The sequence below is a fragment of the Lampetra planeri genome, chromosome 51, assembly GCF_965212315.1.
Source record: "Lampetra planeri chromosome 51, kcLamPlan1.2.h2, whole genome shotgun sequence".
Taxonomy (NCBI): Eukaryota; Metazoa; Chordata; class Hyperoartia; order Petromyzontiformes; family Petromyzontidae; genus Lampetra; species Lampetra planeri.
Window position 1 is genome coordinate 7,962,585 of NC_136157.1, and position 27,268 is coordinate 7,989,852.

At 55.0% G+C, this 27,268-nt stretch overlaps 1 protein-coding gene across 1 annotated transcript in view; it reads left to right on the plus strand.

Annotated features, from left to right (window-relative positions):
- The window catches only part of LOC144734473 (glypican-5-like), a 74,314-nt gene extending 49,025 nt beyond the window's left edge, over positions 1–25,289 (plus strand). The window contains exons 3-8 of the mRNA XM_078616673.1: positions 9,096–9,814; positions 12,196–12,323; positions 16,833–16,958; positions 17,894–18,014; positions 23,492–23,705; positions 24,661–25,289. Coding sequence (XP_078472799.1) covers positions 9,096–9,814; positions 12,196–12,323; positions 16,833–16,958; positions 17,894–18,014; positions 23,492–23,705; positions 24,661–24,848 — 1,496 coding nt within the window. The 3' untranslated portion in view covers positions 24,849–25,289. The remainder of the gene's footprint in view (positions 1–9,095; positions 9,815–12,195; positions 12,324–16,832; positions 16,959–17,893; positions 18,015–23,491; positions 23,706–24,660) is intronic.
- Positions 25,290–27,268: the final 1,979 nt, after the last annotated feature.

Consider the following 27,268-nt stretch of genomic DNA (forward strand, 5'->3'; position numbering starts at 1 on the left):
AGTCATCATCGTCGACGTCAGCATTATCCTCATGGCGAGATGTTAACACCCTCGCCTTGTATACAGGAGGTCCTGGTTTTGATCCCGACCCTGACGATGCCTGTGTATTTGGAGTTTGCGGTGTCTCTCTCCCCATGGTCGCGGTTTTTCCCTCCACATTTAGAATCAACATCGCCACGCGTTTAGAGTATTCGGCTGCTACAAATGTCCACGTGATAATCCGCTACGTTGAGCTGCTCTCATTTGTGGTGGCCAGGTCGCTTCTGAAAAAGTGGGCCCTACCTGGTAAAATAAATAATAATTTATAGTTTAGTTTTAGTTCAATTCACCAAGGACGTCTTTCAACCAAGTGAATAAGCGACGCAATTCACCTTCTTCCCATATCTGCCCCTCGTGACATATTCAAGTGTTTTTTTCACACGTCCCATCAGCCACACGGCCTGCTTGGAGCTCAGATCATTTCGGCAGCATCGGTTCAACACGAGCAAACTCCGGACCAGTTTCGGCGCACAGTGTCTCATCAGCGGCGTTGGGCTCCCCTGGGCCGATGCTTACATACAAGTAGTCTTAGGTATGGAAGCAGCACAGTTGATTGTTGACCATGTAAACCACGAGAAAGGAAGCTGCAATACAACGATTGCATTGACTTGAAATTATATATAACCAGATGTAAACCTCTGCGCAAATGACATTTATTTTGCATGAAAAAAAACCTCATCAAAGAAATGGAATTGTATTGCAGTTTTCATGAAAGTTTAGCTGCAAATGAACAATCGCCGTTAAATCGAAGACACCGAGTGCTTTGTAGCCGTGGTCTTGCTGAACGAATACATTACGAGGTCGCGCTCATCACACACACAGCGCTTGCCACAAATGAAGCCACGATACCTCGATGATGTCAATTTAAAGCTTTCGTGACTGCAGGGATTCATCTTCTTGGTTCTTTCGGTAAAGTCACGTAGAAGGGAAGTAATACAATAATAAAAATAAAACATAATAAAATAATGCTCACGACGTTTCGGCCACAACGCAAGCAGCCGTCCTTGCGTTGTGGCCAAAACGTCGTGAGAATTATTTTATTATGTTTTATTTTTATTATTCTATTACTTCCCTTCTTCGTGACTTTACCGAAAGAACCAAGAAGATGACTCGCTGATGTCATCAAGGAGCACAAACCCCCATCACGCGAACTCGGTCATCCTCGCAGCCGCTTTCGGCTAACCATCGAACAAAGACGGTCATTGCCCTGCGCGCATCGAGCACATTGCTGCCATGCCCAAGAATAGAATCATTATATTCTAGCAGGAAGTAATTAACAACTGCACTAATAAGCGAGGTTAGTGTGATTGCATTCACAGCTCATGATTCACGCCGTCATTCTGCAAACCCTATTCGACTGAATCGCCGATCGGGCCACAGTGTCGGAGTGATCACCGTTGGTCCAGCTTGCACATCGTCAACGGTTCAACTCGCAGACACTCAGGGAGTGCTGTGGGACAAGACCACGCTTCTTAAGAGAGCATTCGGACCCCGTCACATCAACGCATACGGCAGCGGCATTGGCGAGCCATCCAACGGTCACCCCATCGCGTGCTTTCAGATGCGCTTCTGCGGCCATCGAGACGAATCTTTCTTTCGATATTAAGAAGCCACCGGAGATGTTCACTTTTAAATCAAAAACCCATTTCTTGAGAACTGCTTTTTGTCTTTAGTTTGTTGTCCTTCCCCCGCACCTCACGAAGGTTGGAGCTGCACATCTGAAAGCGCGCGATGCACTCGCCGTCTCTGTTCGATGGTTTGCCAAAATCCGCTGCGAGAATGACCGGAGTTTGCGTGATGGTTTCAGCTCCTTGGCGAGATCGTCAAGGTATTGTGGTTCATTTGTGGCTCAGCACTATGTGTGTAATGAGTGCGACCTTACAATGCGTTCATTTTGGCAAGATCACGGCCACAAACCACTCGGTGACTTCTATTTAGCACGCAATAGAATGTACGTGTGTCCTGTAAGGCGTTGAAGCCTTGTGAATTGACAACGGACTGTTTGTAAACCTCGGTGGAAACTCATCGGCTTCCAGACTGCGGCGGTTTCTGCCGAGCACCTCGGGACGGGGATCGTGATGAGCACGAATGGGACGAGTGTCCTCGCGGAATGTGTCGGCGAGTATCTTTAACCACGCAGCTTCTCTCGCTCGCCGCACGGCTCTCCGACGAGCCCTCGGGTTGTTTAGCTCGACGTCCGACGTTTCGGTCCACGCGCCGAACAACACACGAGGTTACTGCCCGAAAACACGTCGGGGAACTTTGCTGAGAGCGAAACACAGGATGTTGTGTGCCACCATGAGAGTCGTACAATCATCAATTACACTTTCACGTCACCATAGCAACTTTATGTCACTGAACAATGAGGTAATCGTGCATGAGGGTGAAGCAGATGCATTATTAAGGAGTCGCGTAATTGGTTATATGAATAAATTATTTACCGAAGTTGAACGTTACCACTGAATGGAGAAGCAGACATTTTCTATTCTCATGACAAATCGTTGCAACAATTGCCTCTTTGGAGAAATGTGAATTATTCCGCCAAACCGTCGCGGCTTTCCAAAATTCTTGTTTTTTTCTTTCTGCCAATGTATACTAAAGTAGTTTATTGTTCTTCCCCCGCACCTTCGATGAGCACGGTTGGGAAATAAGGTCGACGTGCGTACGGCGTAAGAGAGGATCACGTGAATCACGACGCAACTATTCATGCTTGTTCGGGGGAGCGTGCTTGCGTGTGGGGAGAGAGAGATCTATATGGGACCTGTACTCCAGCCATCGACACCTTTGCCGAGTCTATTTCAGAGGTGTCAGAGGGTGTCACGGTGGCGAGATGTTAACTACCTCGCCTAGTGTACAGGAGGTCGTGGGTTCGATCCCGACCCTGACGCCTGCTGCTGTATATTTGGAGTTTGCGTGTCTCTCCCTGTACACAATCCAGTGCTCTGGATTCCCCCCCCCATATTTACAATCAACATCACGCGTTTAGAGTGGTTACAATACGTTTCCACGTGTTAAGCCACTTCATTGAGCTATAATGTGTGGCCAGATTGCTTTTGAAAAAGAGCTACATAGCTCAGTGGATCTTACCTGGTAAAATAAGGAAAATTGTTTACTTTAGTTCCAGTTTAGGGCATCAATTCATCCAAAGCAATTCCATCGGCTCATCATGCATAAACCACACGTGTAATCGTCAATGCTTTCTGTACATCATTGTTACTATTACTGCGCTTGTTTTATCCACGAAAGCCTCACTGTGAGCCTCATGACTCTTTATCGAGGAGGTTCCTGCCAAGGTTTTGCAGTAAGGGAGGCCATGATTACTACAGGTAACCCACCCGAGTGAGTTACTGTGTTTATTGACATTTTTTCGCAAATTTGGATCGCGATGTCGGCTTCGTGACGACCTACTCTCGCGAGTGACGTCACCGAATATCCAACGTCCGCTGTGAAGCAGATGGCTCGCAGCGATGTTTTGCGCTCAGTGCACCGGCAGCAATAACCAGGGCGGCCCGCTGGATTAGAACCACGAGCCTTCTGCGATGAGCGCGATACCGCTGGGCTCTCCTACAAATGCTCATGCTGATGATGCACCGACGTTACATTTCTAGGCGTGATTGAGAAAAAAAAAACTCCCCATAAATCTGGCTGCCGCTTTGATGACGCCGCTTGTAATTACTGGCGAAACGTCGTACTCAGATTGTAAATGTTGTGGATTTGCTCTCCAACACACTGGTGGTGCTGTGCTAGTAACACGTTCTGTTGACGTGTGGTGGCGGGTTTAACGACACATTTATATCTACGTGATCTAACCCAAAAAACTGTACGCGTGAAACATAAACCTGAGACATCAATACTCGTGAGATGGTAGACATGAGACGCAAAAAAAGTAAATGAAATTGCTTGAATCATCGGGTCGCCGGAGGGGGTTTTGAAGTTGGGGAGTGATTCTCTGCACTTCTGCTATCTACATCCAATAGACGTCCACAGTCTCACGAGGGTGCCTGTAAAGACCACTGCTCTTCTGCCCAATTCTGTTCAATATTTCCAGTAGGTAAATGCCATCGCTGGGGTCTGCTAGCCACGACGTGAGGGCTTCAGGATATAGTTTGTGTAATATTGCGCAGACTATATTGGCTTTACTACATGGCCCGTAGTTTTGTGTTGCATGGCCGTGCGCCTCAGCCTGCTATATGTTGTGGTCGACGGTTACACGTCAAAGCCACGAGGTGCGATGTTTGTGTCTCCAGTGAGACACTCGTTCCCCACTTCCCATGGCCAGAACCACAGGATAGAAGGACGGCATCAGCATGAAAGCAGTGCCCGATGTGACATGGCTGAGTCGACCTAGGGGAGGCCCAGACCAGGCTCCTCCGTGCATGGCCGGGAGTTGAGCCCAGGTCAGTGGCACCACTGGACTCCGACTGCGGCGCAGGGCTTCGTGCAGCCACGGCAGTGCCACCGGGGGTCCGTGGTGTCCATGAAGCAGGGCTATTGTGGATTGTTAGCGCGTGGCTTCAGGTTTCCTCTGTAGACGCGCCGCTCACCTAATGGAGAATGCTTTTCTGGGTGTTTTACAAACATTATCTTCTTAATATGCCTCCAGCGCAGGTCGCTTACCTCCCTTCCAACATCTTAATGACATTAATAAACAATGTTCTGCCTCTCTCTCTGGCTCGCTCGCCCGCCCTGCTGGTGTTAGGTTCCTGAGTAGTTTATTAGCCAAGGGCCTCTTTGATTATATTGCTGCGGACTACTCGCAATGTTTCCAAGGAACGTGAAACTTTGGGCCTCTGGAGGAGGGGGGGAATGGCGCTGTTGTCCATTACGTGCCCTGGCAAAACAACCACCAGCCAGTCGCGCACAGCACAACACTTTTAATCCGCCTATTGAGTTTCTTTTCGGAGAAAAACGACCACACGAGTTTTATATTTTCCCCGGCAAAGAAAGTAAAAGCAACTTCCAACCCCCGTTTCGCCAAAGAATGCGCGCGAGCACGGGTCTACGTTCGGAGTCTTTGAACCTCATTAATCAGCAACATCCATCAAAATCTAACGCGTTTTACTGGACACGAGCGAGTCTCTTTGACCCTCCGATGCTTTTAACTTTCCCCACAAAGCAGTTTACGAGCTCTCTACCCAAACTTATTATCAGAATTTAAAAAAAACGCAATTTTGTTTTCAAAGTTTCATTTCCGCGAACAAATAGTGCCGTTCACATTCGACGCCAAACAGTTTCTTTTACAGTTCACGAAGAGAAAGCAGATGCCGGTGAAGTAACTCTTGTCGAGTGATGTATGGCCCGCGAGATAGAGATAACGTTTGTAAAACACACGAGCGCGCGCGCACACGGCAAATATGTTTTGCATTCGGAGCAATAAATCCCGCAGTAAAACGTAAAACTGCACGTCCAAGCAAGCATTGCCGCCCATTAATTGTTGCGCGGATTCCTCATGAATATATATTGAATATATTGAATATATATATTGGTTCCACATGAGGAGAACTCGAGGAGGAGGAGGATGAGGATGCTCTGGAACGGCAGCCCTGGGAAGGTTTATGGTGAACAATGGGAGCTGTGCGAGTTTGTTTTTGTTTCTTGACCACAATTTTGCTGAGCGTAGCCCCAACAACTGTCAAGTCGCTGGCAACAACAATCACCACCACCGCCACCACCGCCACCACCACCACCGCCACCACCACCGCCGCCACCAACACCACCACCACCGCCGCCACCAACACCGCCACCACCGCCACCACCGCCACCAACACCACCACCACCACCACCACCGCCGCCACGACCGTTATCAAAGTTGTGCTAGATGAGAGTTACGAACACTTTCCTGGATTTGAGCGACGATATTATTGTAAAGAGCTTGGGGGGGGGGGGTGGGATCACAGCCCCGGGCTAATCTCTGGGACATGAGGCTCAGACGCCGATGCCCGCAGAGGCCAGCAGGAACAGCTGACTCCCTGGATGATGACTCTGATAAGTGACAGCTCCGTGATTGCCATTAACCAATCACTGCCACACTAATGAGGACTACAGCAGAGTTTGATTCCCGGCCTCGGCTGACATCAGCGGCAAGTGATTGCATCGTTCCTGCTCCCTTTACCAACTCCGCGTAGACCGGCTGAGTGAAGTACGATCTCCCAACCCATACGACCGACACGGTAGGGGGAGGGAGGGTGGGAGACCCTTATCCAGCAGTGGATCGAAAAAAGGACTGTGGACCGCATTCTCAAGGCTCAAGATGCGTCCCGGGTTTGTTCTTCCCGTGGTGTGCGCGTCATGTAAACTGCGCGCAAGTCTGATGATCAGAACAACACCGGGCGCATTCGTTTAAAAGCTGCAACTGACGAGAGAAACCCCGCGCAATGGAGGCACTAGCGCCCTGGGCCCTTAAGCAATGTGCAAGACCACCAGTTCCTGTAGAACTGCCTCGTGGCCCTCTCGTCTAAGTCAACGGTCTGCGGCTGTCTCTGCCTGTTGGTCGGCTACACTCGCTCAAGTTATTGATGGTCACGCAGACATTGGGACCCGCAGTGCAGCTTCTGAGGAACCTTCCGATATTAGGAAGCCACTGGACCCATGCACTTTTAAATCAACGAGCTTGAACACTCGTTTCTTTAAAACGGCTTTCTGTGTTTAGTTTGTTGTATTTCTCCTGCACCTCCGATTAACACGGTCAGCTACGTACGGTGCGAAAGAAGTTCAACGTACATACATATATTCTTATACCGTGACGTTGGCACACACTGGCCGACTCACTTCGTGTTACATCACGGGATCTTTAACGTCCACGTACACGCAATGCGCACCTCTGCGAGCACTTCGTAACCTCGGCACTGATTGCCGTTGCGGGCCGTAGAGTCTGGCACACGTGGCCTATTAGCCCGATCAGTCTCCGTGTGCGTTCGCATTCTTCCCACCCCCCCCCCCCCCCCTTAGAGACATCGCAGTTCCAGGGGTTTCTTCTCACAGTGCTTCACAACCTAAATATTTACACCGCGGCACGGAGCGCGTTCCCTGATTGGCCTCAGCCAGTGGACGGTCTCCCGTTCCATGAGGAATCTCGTTGGCTGTGGAGGACGGTATCTTCACTCATCACTGACGCTGATAATTATAATCGGTTTCCTCTGCTTTAACCAAAATATATCTTCTTGTGCAAGGGACGCTCAGAAGACATTGACACGAACATTGTCTGTTTGGCTGCCAGACGTTTTGAACTTTTGCGTTTTGATTGCGATCTGGCACACATTGGTCTTTTAAGTAATTCAAGTACAGCATTGAAGCAAATCTAAATTGAGAAGAAAGAAACAACCGTGTCACGTGACAAATACAATCTCTATTGCCCGAATGAAAGTAAACGTTGAAATGTGAACTCCCTGTGGCACGAGTCGGCTTGGGCGGATTCGGAGCGTTTCACAGAGGCCTCACCCCCCATGGCTTTTCCAGAGTCGGTTGTTGTGGGGGGGGGGGGGGTGGCATCTGAGAATTCCGTCTAGGGCACGGCGACTGGCCGGGAGGCATCACCGCACCTCCCGTGCCACGCGCCGCACCTGCCGTGCCCGCACACTTGGGGAGCACGCCCCGCGTGGCAGCCGTGACGGCGCCTGCGTCCTGCGAGGACGCTTCTGCCGGGAGAGTTTGGGTGGTTGTGCGGCCTCAGGGGTCACGAGCTTGGCGCTTCTTGCAGACGTCTGCCGCTTGAATCTGGCAGGCCATACCCGGTCGTTACCGTGGGTGTGTTTTGTTAACCGTACAACAGACTGCGTGCCGCCTAACGACATCCCATGATGTCGTTAGAAACGAATTGCCTTCTGTGTGCCCGTCCGAATCCGCCAAATTTGGAAAATCACCCCGCAAATGACCCAAGTGGGATCACACAGCAGCCACGTCACCGCCTACTGCGACGATACTGCAGTCCGTGTCTGCGCAACACGGCCGCTTACCCCGTGGCGCTGTAAGAATGACGCGGACACCAAATCAACCGAATTGCTCAAAAGGCACCACGCGCATCCCCAACGGGCGCACGCTCGGAACCACCTGACCCCGGCAGGTTCTTTGCCGCAGGGAGGCCGCGGTGGCCACGACCTCACACGGCGATGGAAGTCCAACGTCCGGACAAACAAACGCGCGGACGGGACGCTCGGCAAACCGCGAGGAAATTGCGCTGATCCTGTTTGTCTCTGAGCAGCGGTAATCGCGCCCACGGTTTGAACTCTCCGACGTCGAAGTACATTTCAAACCTTTAAATACAGTCTGCCTCAGCAGGAGACCATGCTTTCCCACCTGATGACGGACGCTTGTGTTGCGCCCGAAACGTCGTGATTTATTTTCTTTTATACCCACGTGACTTGACCGAAAGAACCAAAGAGTGAGTACAGAAACCTTGAAAAAATAGATCACGTGGCGTGTAACGGGACTGCTGCCGCGAGCGCCGCTCTACTCCATCGAGTTTGCTTCGCGCAAATGCGCAGCCGTGGTCACGTGGAAGCCGACGAGTCGGGCGTGTTCCTCCGCAAGTCGCGCCGGCTCCGTCGGTTTTTCTTCTTCGTGCGATCGCTGAGCGCAAGCCCCGCGAGAGAGGGCCCAAAATGTCAGAATGCTACCGAAGCTGCGATTGTTGAAATACATTTGTTGAATTGAGTAACGTTGTTTTTGTTGTAAGAGCTTTGGGGGGGGGGGGGGCGGGGTTACAGAGACGATGGGAGGGGATTCCAGTTGGTGCAGCGCAAGGCAAGAAGCAGAAAGAGAGTCAGAATCTTTATTTAACCTGCAGGGGGAAACCGATGAGCTGTGAAGCTCTTTCCCACAGATGTCTAGTAGCGGCACGGGGTCAGAGAAAAGTCAGGTGACCTGCAGTGCCGAGGTTGAACATAGTGTAAATTGGCGTTACCGAGCACAGGTGGGTGGCCAACACCAACGCCCCGCCGATCCACCTTCGCCTTCCCGAAATGCTGACGTGTGCACACCGCGCCGGGTGCTCGTTTAAGGCTGAGTCGACCCGTGGGGGAGCAGGCGCAGTGACGCGCGCGCCGCGCTTTCCGTTGCAGAGGCGTTCGTGGCGCTGTCGGAGCAGGCGGAGGCTCGCGTGGGCGCCCTCTTCCGCGACGTGTACCGGGCGCTGGAGCACGAGGCGGCGGGGCCCGTGCGCGACCTCTTCGCCGGCGCTCGCCAGTACGTGCTGGGCTCCCGCGCCGACCCCCACGAGCTGGCCACCTCCTTCTTCGACGGCCTCTTCCCGCTCGTCTACAACCGCCTCATCAACCCGGGCCTGTCGGGCCTCGCGCCCCCCTTCGCCGAGTGCCTGCGCCACAACCGCGCGGAGCTGAGGCCGTTCGGGCCCTTCCCGAGGGCCATCGCCTCGCAGCTGGGCCGCTCGCTGTCCTCGCTGCGCGCGTTCGCCGGCGCCCTCGGCTCGGGCCTCGAGGCCGTGAACGCCACGGAGCTGGCGGCGACGCCGCGCGACAGCTCGTGCACGCGGGCCCTGGCGCGCCTGCGCTACTGCCCGCTGTGCGGCCCCGAGGCGGCGGCGGCGGGACCGCGACCCGCGCGGGCCTGCATCGGCTACTGCCTCAACGTGCTGCGCGGCTGCCTGGCGAGCCTGGCCGAGATGAGCGGCCCGTGGATGGAGCTCGTGCGGGCCGTCGAGGAGCTGTCGGCCGAGATGCATGGCTCCGGCGACCCCGAGGGCGTGCTGCTGAACCTGCACGCGCAGCTCAACGAGGCCATCATGCACGCGCAGCTCAACGGGCCCAAGATCTCCGTGGCGGTGAGCGCAATCGGTCCCTCGCGTCTACATGGACGAGACGAGGTCTTTCCCGGTCGTCCTCGTGGTAAACAAAAATGATCGTGAAAGCGAACGATTGGCGAGTTCTAGTTAGCATCCCGCCAACAGTGTGGAGATGTTAACTACCTCGCCTGGAACACATGAGGTCGTGGGTTCGACTCCGACCTTGACGCCTGCTGTATATTTGGAGTTTTCGTGTCTTTCTCCCCGTAGTCGCGTGGATTTTTTCTCCGGGTCCTCCGGTTTTCCCTCCACATTTAGAATCGACATGACGCGTTTAGAGTATTTGGCTGCTCTACATTTGCACGTGATGATAAGCCACTTCGTCGAGCTCTCATTTGTGGCCGGGTCGTGTCTGAAAAGGAGCTAACGTAGCTCAGTGGGCCCGACCTGGTGAAATAAAAAATAGTTTGAGTAGTTTTAGTTCAACTTCAGCTGCCGTCAGAAGAGAGAGCGGCAGCAACTTGAGCGCTGCGTGGGGCGTGGGAGTGTGCGGAAGGTGTCTAGAGTCTGTTACATTGCCGCACTGGACGTGATTTGCTTCTGTCGATGTGGTGACAACCCAGGCCATCACTCTTGCAAACGAGCCTCCTCTGTTCCCGCCTGGCCACACAAACTTCACTCTGAGAGTGATGAGCGAATGGGATTTTGAACGCTGAGCCCCCACACTGCGCACACGTGCGAGGCACGGCACCCCGCGAGCGGAGAGATAAACGACCCTGCTGGTGCCCTGACTAGGTCTCTAGAGGTGGATGCGTGAGTGTGTCCGTGAGTGTTTCCGTGCCTATGGCGTGTCCCTGCGTGTGTCCGCGTGTGTAGCATTTCGCGCCACGCTGCGCTACGAACCCGGCGACCCGGTGACGATTAACTGAACCGGTCCTGGGCCTCAAATGAGTACCTGGTGTGGTGTGTAAACATTGGCACTGGGGAGACAAAGGCGGCGGCCGGGCGTGGTGCTGGCCACCCACAGCGTCGTGTACCGTGCCGGCCTTCATCGGTGCTCCTCGCTAACAGCACTTGCCCCAGAAGTCTGTTGAGGCTACACGGGGGGGGGGGGGGTAGTTAATCGGTGACTCGGCTGATCCCATGGGCGGCTCACTGCCACCTGGGGCCACCTGGGGCCCCATCGCAGCAATTTGGTGGCGCTGACTCAGCGCCTTGTCCGGGCGTCACCCCCCGCGCGAGCTCGGGGTGACGTCACGAGGGGGCGTGGCCATGGCATTGTGGCCGTGACTGTGTGTGTGTATGTACGTGTGTGTGTGTATGTGTGTGTGTATGTACGTGTGTGTGTACGTGTGTGTGTGTACGTGTGTGTGTACGTGTGTGTGTGTACGTGTGTGTGTACGTGTGTGTGTACGTGTGTGTGTGTACGTGTGTATGTACGTGTGTGTGTACGTGTGTGTGTGTGTACGTGTGTGTGTGTACGTGTGTGTAGGTGTGTGTGTGTACGTGTGTGTGTGTATGTACGTGTGTGCGTGTGTGTACGTGTATGCGCGTTGAACTTCTTTCGCACCGTACGTAGCCAACTGCGCTAAACGGAGGTGCTGGGGAAAGACAACCAACTAAACACAACTAAACAGTTCTAAAGAAATGGGCTTGTCAATCTAGATCATTTAAAAGTGCATAATAGCTCGATGTGCCCTCCTAATATCGGAAGAGAGTGTTCCAGACGGCCGCAGAAGCGCATCTGAAAGCTCCGTGCGATGCGGTCACTGGCTTTGTTCGATAGTGAGCTGGAAGCCGCTGCTGCTGCTGCTGCGAGGATGACTGGAGGAGTTGATGGTTCATGCTACTTGACGAGATCAGCGAGGTGTCGTGGTTACGTCGTGGCGAGCGCTTTGTGTGCAATGAGCACAGCCTCAACACTCACCCGAGCCGGAAATAATTTTGGCATTGGGGTTAATCTGAGCGGGAAATCATTGAACACTCAAAGCAGTTTCAAAGATATTCGTTTTCATGGTGGCCTTGTGACGTGACTGGGCGGTGACGCGGCCCAGGGGTAGCGCGTCCGCCGCTCGGTGCACAGGTTTGCGGTTCGAATCCAGCAGGCCGCCCCGGTTATCTCTGCGGGCGAATTAACCGTAAAGTACTAGTATGCCTGCGTGCCGTCTGATTCACTCGCAGGGGATGTTGCGGATTCTCGTGACGTCGTTTGAGAAGAGTAGGCCACCGTGTCGTCGTACAAATTTCCAAATTCCAAAAATCAATAACTACTCGGAGGGGGAGGGGGGGAGGGGGGAGGGGGGAGGGGGGAGGGGGGGGAGTGGCGGCACGGTGAGCATCACGCCAAGAAACCAGAGACTCGAGTTCGATTCCTGGCCGCGCGTGACACGGCACGGCATGCGTGCGGCGTGCCCCTGCAGGTGACGCAGGTGTGCGGGCCCCCGCAGAGCAGCGAGCAGGGCCCGGAGCGCGCCTGGGAGCCCGAGTACGAGCGCCTGCCTCCTCCGCCGGGGCGGCAGCACTACGACCGGCTCGCAAGCATCCGGCGGTGAGGGCAGCGCACCGGTACACTCACCGTGTGTGCGTGACGCGTCACGGCAACCGTGCCGATGCACCGCACGGCGTGGACTCTATTGCGCTGTCCGCGTCAGCACGCCGGGCAAAACCGGTAACCGCTTTGACCGGCGCGTTCAACGCCGCGAGCGTGGGCGCACGAACGTCTGGCTCCGTGCGGTAATTTGCGGGGGGAATTACCGGAACGCCCCGTCTGCTGCACCGCGTGGACTTTAATCCGCCCCCCGCCGCGTCTTTCGCAAGGGGAAGGGCACCGCCGCAGCACGAACAGCGCCAACTCCGTTTGCAAATTGCCCCCATTAGACGGCGATGTTGACAAAACCGCTCCTCGTAATTACGGTCGCAGCTAAGCCCCTCGCAGGAGAGACCGTGGATCGGTTACGGCGGGCTTCATCACAAGCATCGGCACTCTCATCTCTAACGCTGTGGTAAGTCGTCAGCGTTCACAGTCAATAAGACATTGCGTGAGAGCGTGATCCCAAGGGAGGCAGAACAGCGCATGATTCAGATGTCCTGCTGCTCCTGAGCGACGTGAGCTGCCGTCAAAGACAAAGATCCCCCGTATAGCCTTAACAGACTGTTGGGGCAAGTGCTGTTTGCGAGCAGCACCTATGAAGGCTGGCATGGCACACGAGGGGGTGGGTGGCCAGCACCATGCCCGGCCGCCTTTGTCTCTCCAGTGGCGATGTTTACATATCGCACCATGTACTTATTTGACACTGAGTCGATCTAGGGGAGGCCCAGGATTGATTTAGATAATCGTCACCGGTGTTGGTGGCCATGAGCGGGAATCGAACTCGGGGTCGCTGGGTTCATAGCGCAGCGTAGCGCTAACCGCAACGCTATCGATTACACACACACAGGTACGCACACACATGTACACGCACACAGGTACGCACACACAGGTACACACACACAGGTACACACACAAATGTACGCACACACAGGTACGTGCACACAGGTACGCACACACAGGTACGCGCACACAGGTACGCGCACACATGTACACGCACACAGGTACGCACACACAGGTACACACACACAGGTACACACACACATGTATACACACAAATGTACACGCACACAGGTACGCACACACAGGTACGTGCACACAGGTACGCACACACATGTACACGCACACAGGTACACACACACAGGTACACACACACAGGTACGCACACACAGGTACACACACATGCACACAGACAAAACACGCTCCTTGTTCCTCCCCGCAGACGCTTTGAGAGACCTGACTGCACCCTGGGCAGGAGCCAGCCACGCGTGTCGTTCTTGTCACGTCATTAATCTCTCGCGCTGACCGAGTAATGCTCCTGGACCAAATGCAGGGGCGTCTGAAGAACAATGTTGCAATTAGACATTAGATCCCGGGCCCCCGTGGGAATCGGCACAGATGCGGCCGCCGAGAACGCATTTACGCGCTGACTCGGCAGTTTGCGAAACGTCCCCCGTGAAACAGCAATGACAAAGCCCCATGGACGTTGTCTCGGTTCTTTGTAAGGAGAATCCGTGAGGAAAAACTCCACCCGCGCACAGAGGTGGGAATTGCAGAGACCACCGGCTCAAGAGAACTGCACGTGGGGAGTAGGCTGGTCTGGATGCGTCTCTGCGCGTTGTGAAATAAAATAAAAAAAATTCACAGCCTGCGCTCATCTGTCTGTCACGGTGGGTTTTCGCATCATTAACAGATTTGCAATGTTCTCCTCTAACCGCAAGCCTGGCCTGGACTTCTGTAGAAAAAATGACATTCTAATTCCGAACCTCCGATAGGCGCGGTTGGCTCCGCACGGTGCGAAAGAAGTTCCACGTACATAGAAAAAGAGCTTCATAGCTCATCAGATTCCTCCAGGATAAATACAGATTCTGATTCTGGGCTCTTGAATTCGGTTCTAAGCTGAGACGCAGCTGTGGTTTTTACTGCAGATTAATATAGAATATTTTTTTTATTTATTTTCTGATTGAATATTGGGACAATCGCTGTGCCCTCTGGTTTTCCCAACGTCCAATATCCGAAGCAATGGACGTGTTTATTCACCAAATCTTGTGACCCTTTCATTGGGGGGGGGGGGGGGGGGGGCTACACTAGGATGGTTGCATGACTGTTAAACGAGAGTTTGGTTTGTGGGAGGAAAGCAGACAACTTGGAGAAATCCCCACGCAAACACGGATCGATTCAATAAACAAACACAAGCTAGTGAGTGGAGCAAAATCTGTGCATCCCACCTACTGCTCTAATGCCATCCCGTTGCGGCCGAATGCTTCGAACACGTGGTGTACACTGGTGGGCCCCCACGTGACACACGCCAGGCTAAGAACCTGCTTCACTTTCGCGATCATTGACGATGATTTGGTTTCGGGCGTACGACATTTCTTTTAAGCGATAAAATAATCGCAAATTTACAAATGCACAATTAACATTTGAAGTCGCACGAAGCTACGCATTACGTGACGATGTGTGCGCGGGTACGAGTACACTCACACACGTGTATTCTTTGGATAGAACGGGACACACGCCGTTATATTGGCTACACATCACTTGGACAATGGGAACGATGTCCCACAGAGCAGAGGGTGACCGGGGCCTTCGGTAGTGGCCCGCGGCCCTTGCCTTGAAGAACATTGCCGTGGAGAACGTATTTAAGATGCTGAGTGCGATATGGAAGTTGATGCGGGATCGGGTCGGGACGCAGCGGAGGGATCGGGGTGTCGGGCTGACGTGGTCACGCTCACAGGAGACGGGGAGGACTCTGGCAGAGTGGAAAGGGGCCTTGCCCGGACGCAGGAGGGACGTCTCAGTGGACGCGGTGGTTGAGACCAGACGGAGCTGAGTGGCAGAGGCCATGAGGGGCGGAGGGGGTGGATGGGAGAAGATGCCGCCTCCTCCAAGATGTTTCTTCAGGGAGCTTTGAGATCGGGTGGAATTTTTTTTGCCGGGACGCTGCGGGGTCCCGTGTGGATTTTATTTTGTCAGGAAGAGAGGGGGAGCGATAGCGGCAATCTTCAGGGCGAGGGGGAATAGTGCCGGAAGAGATGGAGCTTCTGACAAAGCTGGTCACATAGGCGGCTGCGGTCACTCGTACACACACACACACACACTTGCTGTCTTTCCCCCGCGCCTCCGATTAGCATGGTTGGCTACGTATGGTGCAAAAGAAGTTCAACATACACACACACACACTTGCTGTCTTTCCCCCGCGCCTCCGATTAGCATGGTTGGCTACGTATGGTGCAAAAGAAGTTCAACATACATACACACACACTTGCTGTCTTTCCCCTGCGCCTCCGATTAGCATGGTTGGCTACGTATGGTGCAAAAGAAGTTCAACATACACACACACACACACGCTGACCTAAAGATACTAATAATTGCACGAATCCAGTCAAACTGCTTTACCGCTCAGAAGAGCATTGAGACGGTGCCATTTGTCCCATCGTCCTATTCACTGGCCCGAGCGAGCAGTGGAATTTCCACATCCCTGTGATGGGGCAAGTCTCCCAATAGCGCAACCACCTTTGACCCAGGAGGGACGATGAGGCTTCGTCGACCCCCGGCCGGGATTTAAACTCGCAAGCCGCTCCCCTCCTGTGGTGGCGAGCTGCGAGCTCTGTCACTGAGCAGCCATCTGCTCGGAGTGGCACGCGCTCTCATCCCGCGGCAGACGATGCCCTCATCCTCCACCCCACACCCCCCACTTTTCCTCTCCCTCCCGCTCCACCCACACGACACCCCGCGCCTACGGGTTTGCAACGTTTCAAATGAGATTTTGGGCGAGGTTGAGTCGCAAATATTTCGACCGATTTAGATTTTATTAGTTGGTGTTGCAGGGCCGGCTTCATGCGTTCATGCGCACCGTACGTCGCCAACTGCGCCTGATTGTAAGTGGACGATGCCGATGTCCTGCGTTCACCCGAAATCTTGGGGGCCGTCCATAAATGACGTCACACACCTGGGGGGGGGGGGTCAGACATTTGTGACGATGTGTGACGAGGGGGGGGGGGGGGTTTGAGAAATGTGACGTCACATCAAAATGCGCAACTTTAAATAAATATAGACAACACGTTGTACTGAATTAAATATACTTTTTAATAAATATTTTCTCCTACAACACCAGAGTGCAGCACCACATTAAATACACACTACAATGACAATAGTTTAAAGCGATTTGAAGCATGTTTTATTTTTTTGTGGGGGGGGCAGAGCTTTGTGACGTCATATTTGAGGGGGGGTCTGACTTTTTGTGACGCCGTGTGACGATGGGGGGGGGGGGGGTCAAAAATCGTCCAAAATCGCGTGACGTCATTTATGGACGGCACCTTGCCTCATACGCCTCCCACGTCCTCCCAGTATTTTCCCCGGAAGCGTCTCACTGAGCCTCACGGAGGCTCTGCCAATTCCTAACGGAGGACGAAACTGGAGTCGCCGTCGGGGTGTCTAACGCGCGCAATCTCCGTGTGCCGCGTGCAGGGAGTTCCACAGCAGCCTGCGCCTGTACCGCACGTTCTTCGCGACGCTGGCGGAGACGCTGTGCCACACCGAGCTGGCGTCTCACGACTCGTCACTCTGCTGGAACGGCGAGACCATGACGGAGAGGTGCGGCGAGGGCAGTGGTCACACTCCCACCCCCATCCCTACCCCCCCCCCTCACCTCCCCACAGGGGTCACCATCTGCTGCGGTCATTCTCACCATTAGACTGAGACCCCTTATGGCCACTAGCTGTAAAAAAAAATGTTTTACTAAACTATGAATATTTTTTTTATTTTAGCAGGTAAGGCCCCACTGAGCTATATAGTATCTCTTTTTCGAAAGCGACCTGGCTTTCACAAATAGCTCAACGAAGGGGCTCAGCACCAAATGCTCTAAACGCGTGGTGACGTTGATTCTGAATGTGAAAAATCGGAGGACCCAGAGAAAAATGCACGCGACCACGGGGAGAGGGACACCGCAAACTCCAAATATACAGCAGCAGGCGTCAGGGTCGGGATCAAACCCACCACCTCCTGTATACCAGGCGAGGTAGTTAACATATGCTAGCCACCGTGGCGGAGTCTCCGCGGACCTCCGTGGGTCGCCGAGCGGCGGTGGCTACGCACGTGGCCCTGTAATCCAGCACCGCAGAGTCGACGCTTGCATCGCACGGATGTCGAGCAGGTGCCATACCCTGGTGTACCAGCAACGGCAAGTAGACCAATCTCCATCTGTTTCCATCTGAACGGGGATAGAGCGTTGCTGCCCTGTTTTCTCTCCCAAAGCTAAAAAAAAGACACCCACCCCCACGCCACGAACTGTAACCGGCACCGGCCAAAACTTCCAAACGCCGCAAAGTTGCCGGCAAACGAACTCCAGAGGGGTCACGCAGCAACAGCAGCAGCAGCGTTGCCCCCTGCTGCGAACAGCTGGCAGGACCCTCCTGAAAACGAGCCTTGCGACTCGGTGGGGCTTTTCCGGGTGAACGAGCGCGTGGCCGTAGCATTGAGTGTCACCCCCCCAACTCACCCTCCCCGTCTCGCCCCCCCCCCCCCCCCAGTGACACGCACCGCGTGGTGGAGAACGGCGTGGCGGCGCAGAGCCACAACCCCGAGGTGCGAGTGACGGAGGTGGACGCGGCGGTGCAGCGCGCCGTGCGCAAGCTGCAGCACGACGTGCGGGTGAGCGACGCTCGTCACACGCACGCAAGGACAAAGATCCTCCATGTGTAGCCTTAACAGACTGTTGGGGCAAGTGATGTTCGCGAGTAACTATGAAGGCCGGCACAGCACATCAGGGAGGTGGGTGGCCAGCACCACGCCAGACGGCCTTTGTCTCCCCAGTGGCGATGTTTAGGCACCGCACCAGGAAGTTATTTGAGGTTGAGATGACCTAGGGGAAAGCCAGGACCGGTTCAGATAATCGTCAATGGCGTTGGTGGCCGTGAGCGGGAATCAAACTCGGGTCACTGGGTCCGTAGCACAGTGTGCTAACCGCTACACCACGCTCTCCACATGCACAGAGATATACCCGGAAAACAACCGCCATTCACCACGAAGTGACGGTGATGTCACCACGGCGTTTGTGCCAGGCTAAGTGCACTTTAAGACCCCGTGAAGTGTCGAACGCCCGCTGGCAGGAGGTCACGGGACAGACCCGGGTGCCACGGGTTGACTGACAAACACACACACAGAGTCACTCGCCACACGCGCACGCAGCCGGCGAGGAGCGCGACACAGCGACAACGACGAGGCGTTGTCGTGGAGAGAGACACGCCGTGGACGCCGCGGCCCTCCCAGAGCCCACCGCACGCCACTCGCTGCGAGCGACTCACATCGCCGCATCTCGGCGCAACCATTTGAAAGGGCCCCCACGGTGGCAGCTGGGCCTGCGTAGCACGAGGTCACTCGGGACCCGGCCTGCGGTCTGGCGTTAGTCTGCCAGTAGGGAGGGGGGGGTGGGCGACGTTGCTGTACGTGCAAAAGCCGGTGTAACTATTTGAATCTGGCAAATTTGGAACCGTGACGCCGGCTCCAAATGGCGTTCTCGCCAATAAACCCGCGGCACTAAATCAGGACGTCCGCTGGATTCAAAGCGCGAACCTCTGCGGCGAGCGGCGACCGCGCTCGCCAACGTGCCGGTGGCAATTGCCCGTGGAATTGTCGACCGCGGGTGATGCGCGCCGCGTGAGTTACCGCAGAGTCGGGGTCGCGCTCGTAACCCCGAGGCAATGACTCGTCCGTTTCACAAGAAGTATGCAGCCGCTCTGCCGTTGGTATCGGCCACGTGGACATGCGAGCCGTGAATCGGAGTCAGCCCCAGCTGCGGGAGTTGCGGACAGCTCCTGCCGCCACGGTGCGCAGGGCGACTTCCCGTGTATTTACACGGTAACTTACCCGTTATGTGTTGGACAAGAGCGAAAATACAAAGTTAGATGCAGTGAATTCTTGAATCCAACCGTGCGGAGCCGTGCGAGTTTTGGCATCGTGTGTGTGGGTTTTTCTCCCCGCGTTCGGATTTCCTGCCGCATTCGAAACGCACACCGGTGGAATTAGCCCAACATCTCAACGCCGTCTTGTAACAGCATCCTGAGACTCGGTGAGGCTTTCCTGGGTTATTTAAAGCCGCTCGTGTTATTGACCGAACCGGACAGCTGCCAAGGTGAAGTGTAAGGATTATATTTTTTTACACAGCTGCTGAACACAGACTCAGAGGCGCAAAACTTCAATCGGCCGGTAACTCACTTACGTCGCCGTCACAGTCGTGAAAGGACGAAAGCGTTGACACGTTTACTGAACTGTTCAAGGTCATACGAGCTTGGGAAATGTGGCGATGGGAAGGGATTACCAAAGTTGGGGATTTTGTATCGATCCCCTGCAGGACAAACAACCGACATTAATCTTTGCAGACCACGCGGTTGTCGTTGTCACTCTCCCGTGCTTGCTGGAAGGCCGATGCCGACACTCCACGCTGGCTACGGCCGCCTCGCGATGATGGCCCACAGGGAGCGGGAAGCCTCCAGGGAGCGGGGAGCCCCCAGGGAGCCCCCAGGGAGCGGGGAGCCCCCAGGGAGCCCCCAGGGAGCGGGGCACTCCCACTGAGCGGCTATCGGAATCCGAATCTTTGTTTAGACTGGAGGAGCAATCTGATGAGCTGTGAAGATGGGTTTTTTCACAGATGTCCGGTAGGGGCGGGTCAGCAAAGTTACAACAACAAACAATACAAACCCCATACAAAAACAATGAAATAGGAGTGCAAAATAGAGAACAGGTAGGAAAGTCACGAAAATAAATAAAAAAAAGTCAAAATTCCTGACCCAACACCAATGCCAATCTTCACACACTCAGCCAAGTGCTCATTTAAGGCTGATTGGAACTAGTGGAGGCTCAAGCCTGGTTCAGGTACCACTTGGATTGGTGCTGTACGTGGCCTGGAATCGAACTCGGGTTGCTCCGATGTAAATGCAATGTGCAGAGCGCTGCTCCTACACACCCCATATGCACAGAAAACGTGCCGTATGCCCCAAGCATAGTGACAATCATTAACGGCACTTTGCCAGTCCATCTCCAGCGGCCTACTAATATCGGACGGAGGAGCATTCCAGACGGTCGCTGAGGCGCCGATGACGAGTCACTCCCACGGTACCGGCGAGCAGACACAGCGTTCTCTCTCTTCACCAGCAAACAAATGAAAATAATCGCTACAAATCCACGCGCTGTGGCGCTAAAACCACCGCGCACAACACGAAAGAAAAGTCACGTGGTTGTGGTGGTCATCCCGCACGCCACGGTGACGAGCGAGTGCTTCAGAAGGTGAACACGAGGGTGCCGTCCACGCTGGTACAAAGGGCTTTTCCGGCTCCCCAGCGTTCGAAGAAGACGTGCACATCACCAACATCTGTGTGGTACGCGTGCTCCAGCCGGAGGCGCGCCTTAAGCAGGCCCCTGAACACTGGAAGCAGCACAGAGCAGCCGTCAGTGTCACCCTCCAGCATCTTTTTCTCGTTCTGTACACCGCCATCTTCGCCATATCGAAATCGCCTCCAGTGTTGTTGCTGCTGGCGGCAATAAAAGTCAAGTCTTACTCTCTCTCTCTCACTTACTCTCTCTCACTCGCATTCTCTCTCACTCTCTCTCATTCTCTCTTACTCTCATTCTCACTCTTTCTTACTCTCTCTCTCACTCTCGCTGACACACCTGCGTTTGTTTTTCCCTGAGCGTGAATCACTCTTCTTGGGGAGCTCAGAGCGAGGTGCGTTGTTGGGTCTCGGCCAACGCTCCTCGCGCCCCAATGATTTGCGGGAGAGGAGTTAAACGGGGTGCGCGACGGAGCGTACGTTTACCGTTGCAGAGTATAGTCCATCCACCCTGAGAATATGTAGGATACGCGAAGTCCCCCAACCCAAGAAGGTAAACTGTGCATCGTATAATTGGCTGCTAAAAAAACAACAGCCTGCCACCAAAATGACAAAAGGGGAGCGTGTGTTACAACGTGCGGCATTGACGTGAGTAGAAATGAAAACAAAAAACGACTTTAGAAACGTCGCCACGTGACACATCGAAAATTGCTGCACGAGCATAAATCAGCGTTGAATAATAACGAGCCACACGTGGGCGACACGTTTAATTTCATCATTTGTGACCCAGATTTGTGACATTATTTCTGTTATTTTGGAGGTTAGTTGTGAGTCAGTTGAATGACTAAGTTAACCCACGACAGATTGGTGAATGCTCCCAAGCTGCTTTGTGAATGAGCCGCGTGTAGCCTGGGGGCTGCTCCCCCAACGATAACGCGCGGAGTTTTTTTTACAAACGAATTGAGATCACACCAACAGCGGATACACTTTACGACGATGCCACGTTCAAGTGGGAGGAAATATATGTATCACTGTGCAACGTACACATATATACACGCATACCACGGTGGATGTCGAGGATGCTTTCCTTAAAGGAGCGAAGGATTTCGAAAAGGCGTAAATCAAAGCGAATTTTCCACAAGAGCTGAACAAAGGCAGCGGAGGGTATGGTGAAGCTGTGTTAATGCACGCGCCTTGTATGTACGTACCGTATGTTGAACTTCTTTCGCACCGTACGTAGCCAATCGTGTTAATCGGAGGTGCGTCTTCATCCTAGATGTAACCCACAACGTTACATTGAATTACTTAAAATACTGCACACAACGCTAGTGCACAGCAGTAACCTTGAACACAAATTATACACGGTACAATTAGATACAGTACACTATATAAAAACTCACTAAAAATACCGTACGCAAATAATATATTGTACTCTGCAGCACTATGCGTGACGCAAAGTAGTTCCTTTTGCAGGGCAGTAGTGGGTGGTGGTGGTGGTGGTGGAGGCCATGGCCGAGAGGGCGACGGATCACGAGGAAGGAGAGACCGTGCTGTCTGCGACGTGAGTGCGTGGGGTCGGGTAGTGGTGTGTAGAACAACGTGGCGACGAATTAGCGAAACAACGTCAAAGGGGGAGAGACGTGGAAATGGGGTATTACTGTGTATAACAATACAGTATATATGTGTGCCCGGGTATCCAGAATCGGAATATTGATCCTGGAGCAATCCGATGGGCTACAATGCTCCTTCCCGCAGATGTCCATCGCGCAAACCGCAACTTCTTCGCACTTTGACCGCCGCCAAATGACCCGGCGGCTCCACCTCACGTGGAGCCGAGGTGATTCCGCCAAAGTCGTGGCCCGGACACGCACGGTAACCGCGCGAAACATTCTTCAGGCGGCCAAGTCGCGCACACTCTGCCTCGTTCTCAAAAACGAAGCGGAATCCCTCGAGCGACTGCTTCCCCATAAATGAGACGAATGCGTCCCAGAGGCGTCGTGGGCCGCGATGTATGAGCCGCTTGCGCACGCACACACGCACACACGCACGTGTGCGTTTGTGAGTGTGCAAACGCACGCGCACGCGTGCATTGTGAGTGGGGAGCGGTGGCGCAGTGGTTCGTGGTGTAGCGGTTAAGTTCGCCGCGCTACGAACCCGGCGACCCGAGTTCGATTCCCGCTCACGGCCGACACCAGCGACGATTATCTGAACCGGTCCTGGGGCTCCCCTAGGTCGACTGGTGCTGTGTGTGAACATCGCCCCTCGAGAGACAAAGGCGGCCTGGCGTAGTGTTGGCAACCCACCCCCTCGTGTGCCGTGCCGGCCTTCATAGCTGCTCGCAAACATCCCAATAATGTGAGCATGATTAGCGCGGGTGGCTACGTACGGCGTGAAAGAAGTTGAACATACAGCACACATACAACCGAGATCAAGCACAGCAACAACGTCGCCCCTTCCTGCAAAACGAGTGCCGCCGCTGCGGTCCGTGAAACACGGCGGCACCTTCCTTCGGTATGAGAGCGATCACGCCAATACCACGGCCGCTCGATGGTTATTTACGCAACTCTCGGCTGACTGCGACGTGGTTCAATCAGAGGTCGGCCACCTGCGGCTGACTGCGACGTTGCTTATGAAGGACCATCGTCTCGTATTCACCGCGTGGCAATGCGGCCCTTTGAAATGTTGAGGTTCTTTTGAATGTCTTTTTGTGATATTCTGGCTCCCGACCCCCGGGTTAAATAAAAGGACGTCGGCCAGCCGCCGTATCGCTGAGCGCGTGGGTCGTGTCTCGTCTGTGCGCAGGCCATACGGGAGCGCGGCGCGGGTGGCAGCAGGGACGAGGTGGCCGGGGGCCCCGAGGAGGCCGAGGATGGCGGCGGGCAGAGCGACGCTCGCGGGGAGGGCGGCGCTGCCAGCGGGGATCGCGACTGCGACGACGAGGACGACTGCGACGACGACGACGGTGGCGGCAGCGGCGCCGACCCCATCAAACCCGCGAGTAACGCGGGGGGCACGGGTGAGTGGGGGTGGGGGGTCAACTCGCACCCCCAGTCACGCTCGTGCACAGGTCACGTGCGGGCACTGGTGTATTTGTTTGCTTTCGGGCGCGCTTCTGCGGCCGTCTGGAACGCTCTTCCTTCCGATATTAGGAAGCCAAACGAGCTATGCACTTTGAAATTGTCTAGATTGAAAACTCATTTATTTAGCACCGCTTTCTGTGTTTAGTTTGTTGTCCTTCCCCCCGCACCTCCGATTAGCATGGTTGGCTACGTACAGTGTGAAAGAAGTTCAGCACACGAACGTACATAAAAGGCGCTTGTTTGCGCCGAGACTTTCGCTTGAAGAGTAAAGCGCCCGCCCACGACCAGCAGCTGGTGTTCGCCACACGGCAGAAAATGACAGCAGCGCAAACACCTGAGCCCACCCACGGGCCTTTGTCTTGTTACCTCGAGTGGGACTGGGGGGCGGGGGACAGGAGGCACCTGGCTCCCCACGCGGGGCGCTTTGTCTTGGCGGGGAGGGAGTGTGTTGGGCTTACGTCGATTCATCATGACACACTCGTGCCGGGCTCTCCATCACCCGCAGCGAAGCGCACGAGTGATGGGAAACGCCTCTCCCTGCCCACGGCACTTGAACTTTAGCCACGAGCCTCGTTTCACTCTCGCCCCGGCGCGCGTTGTTTTGGCCGCGTTCAGCGTGGCCGGCAGCGGATGATGAGCCGCTCGCACCTCGGCCAATCGCGGTGGCGCCGCCCGCGTAAGGTCACAGACTGGCCCTGCGCAGGTCACGCCGGAGATTTTTGCGTGAGGTCAATATACTCAAGTTTGTAATGGGCACAGTTTAAAAAAAAAGAACAGGGCCCCCAACAATTAGGGGCCCCAGGAGGAGGGCGGCGGTTCGACGCACGATTCGACGGCTCGCGACCACAACGATCAACCCGGCCTCCGCGTTCTCTCCCCTGAATCCCGCAGGCGGGGACAAGCCGGTCCCCACGGACAAGAGCCGCCCGGACAAGATCCACCCGGACCGGCGGAGGAACCAGCCGGGCGGCGGTGCGGGACGGCGCCTGGAGGCGGGCGGCCTCACCGCGGCCCTGGCCGCCGTCGCGGCCGCCGCGGCCGCGCTGCTCCACGGCCCCCGCGGCCTCCGCGCCGAGTGACCGTGCCGTGGAGGTCCCCCCCCCCCCCCCTCCACTGCGGACGCCGGATGACCCCCCCGGGGGGTTTTTACGCGGCCGACCTCCGCGACCCCCCCGAGCGGACTGCGTTTTGGTTGCGTTGCCGCAGCCCCGGGGGGAGGGGGGGGGGCGTCCCCAACCCCCGCGCGGGGCCCTCCCATTGAACGCGCCGGGCAGCAAAGGACCCAGCGGCAGGCGAGGTGCACCGCTTGGGCCGTCAGCGCCGTCTCCTCCCAAGCCGGGCTGCTCGGGCGTCCGTGGTTAAACTCGGCTCGCTGCTCGGCCACTTCTGCAGAGCCAATTTAGAAGTAGGGGAGAGGCACTGACTTCTTCGTGACAGGTGGGGGTGGGGGGGTTCAGGGCTAGAGGGGACGCCGCTGCCGCGGACGTTCAAGGGGTAACGGCGCCGTGTCCACCGCGTGGAGGAGTTCTGGCCGCAGGGAGGGGCGCGAGGGGGGCTCAGCGCCGAGCGCCGACGGCGTGGGCCTCCGGTCGCCGCCTCCCCCCGGCGTTCGTTGCCGCCCGGCCCCTGCGGCTGGAGGGTGTCTCCGTGCCGAGCGGTGGCTTTTAAAACTTTTTTTGTACTGGACTGCCGGTGTGTGACGTTGAGATGAGTACGTTTCAACAACGCACTCTTGCTACCCTTGCCTGGTCCACGGGGGCGGGGCGGTTTATTTGGGGTTTGGATTCTATTAACGACGACCATTTCGCCTGGATGACGTCATCGGTGAGGTCTAAGGTAACACGCGACAAGGCTGCCATCTCACCACGCGGACACATTCCCCCGCTACGGGAACTCGCAGCAGCGACCTGGGGTGCCGTGGCTGACGCGCTGCGAACTGCCGAGATGATCCGCTCGGCGGCTGGAGTCACCGCGACTTCAGCCCGGTCCGGGAGCTTGGAACACGAAGCTGCCACGCGCACGAATAACGCGATGCGCATCGTAACCGGAACACTGAAACCGACGCCAACCTCCTACCCATGATGAACCACCTACCCATCATCACCCACCTACCCATCATCAACCACCTACCCATCATCACCCACCTACCCATCATCAGCCAAGACCTCAACAATGCACCATCCCCCTTCTGGAATCGTGCTGTCGCCATCCTAGAACGTCACCCAGATCCGGAAGAACGCTGGCAAGCAGAGTAGAGCAACGTGGATGTCTAGAATAAACACCTCCTTATTCGAGACCCAAATATCATCGCGCCTCCTGGCTGTGACATTCCACCATCAACCACCGTGGGACATCACCGCCAACCCGATGCGCACACCTCCGTTACGAATGGAAAATTAAAGACACGAGCCACAGTGATGTGATTGTTGCAACCTACAACTATGGACCATAAAGTAAACAGCTGTAATCTGGACTTCTCCAACATAGAAGGAACAGCAAAACCACACGCAATCTCTCTCTCCTGAAGCGCTCTCGTCGTAGCTAGCAGACCTCGACACTGGCATCTGGCTCCTGGTCCCATTCGCTAGAATTGAAGAGAATTCGGAGCCAAAGTCGATGGCTCTCGGCCACGGCCGGCCTGGTGGGCAGCCGAGACGTGGACGAGGTGGGGGCACAGCCGAGACGTGGACGAGGTGGGGGTATTAGCCTTTGGAAAGCGCTGCCAACGTGACCCGTAACCTCACCTGGGTCTCGGTTGAAGTTAAAGCAAACGCGTGGCTCATAAATGCTGCATTGTCACTTATAATTTGTTTATTTTGGGTGAGAGTGTGCAGGTTAGAATACCAATTTAAAAAAAAAATCTATAACCCTCCACCACCGAGCGACAGAGCCAATCAAATTAAGTTGTCACGTGGGTAAGTGTGCCAATTGATTTGGTTTGTCAGCAACACCGGAGGAGGGACGTTGGGATGGGAGCATTCGGAGCGTGAGCCGCGCCGGTCGCGCGTTCGGTCCTCGCCCAAGCTCGCTTCACCGTGCCCATATAGGCGCCACAGGGCGTCGTGTTATCTTCCTCGTCTGTGCCATGCAGGAGGTTGTGGGTTCGACCCTGTCGCCTGCTGTATTTTGAGTTTTCGTGTCTCTCTCTCTCCCCGTGGTCGCGTGGATTTTTCTCCTGGTCCTCCGGTTTTTCCCCTCGACAATTTTAAATCAACATCACCACGCGTTGTTAGCATTTGGCTGCTGCTATCAAGTACCACGTGACGATGAGGATAAGCGATAATTTGTGGCCAGGTCGCTTCTAAATAACGAGCTCTATAGCTCAGCGAGCCTTACCTGGTAAAATTAAAAAAAAATTGTTTTCTAGTTTTCATATCAAGGGACGTGTTAACTCCTTATCGGTTGCAACTTTGATTCCTCGCCTGCTCCGTGTCGCCGTGGACAGCTGATGGTTTGGGCACCGTCGCCTGCGCTCCGCCTGATGGTCGTCGTTGGTTCC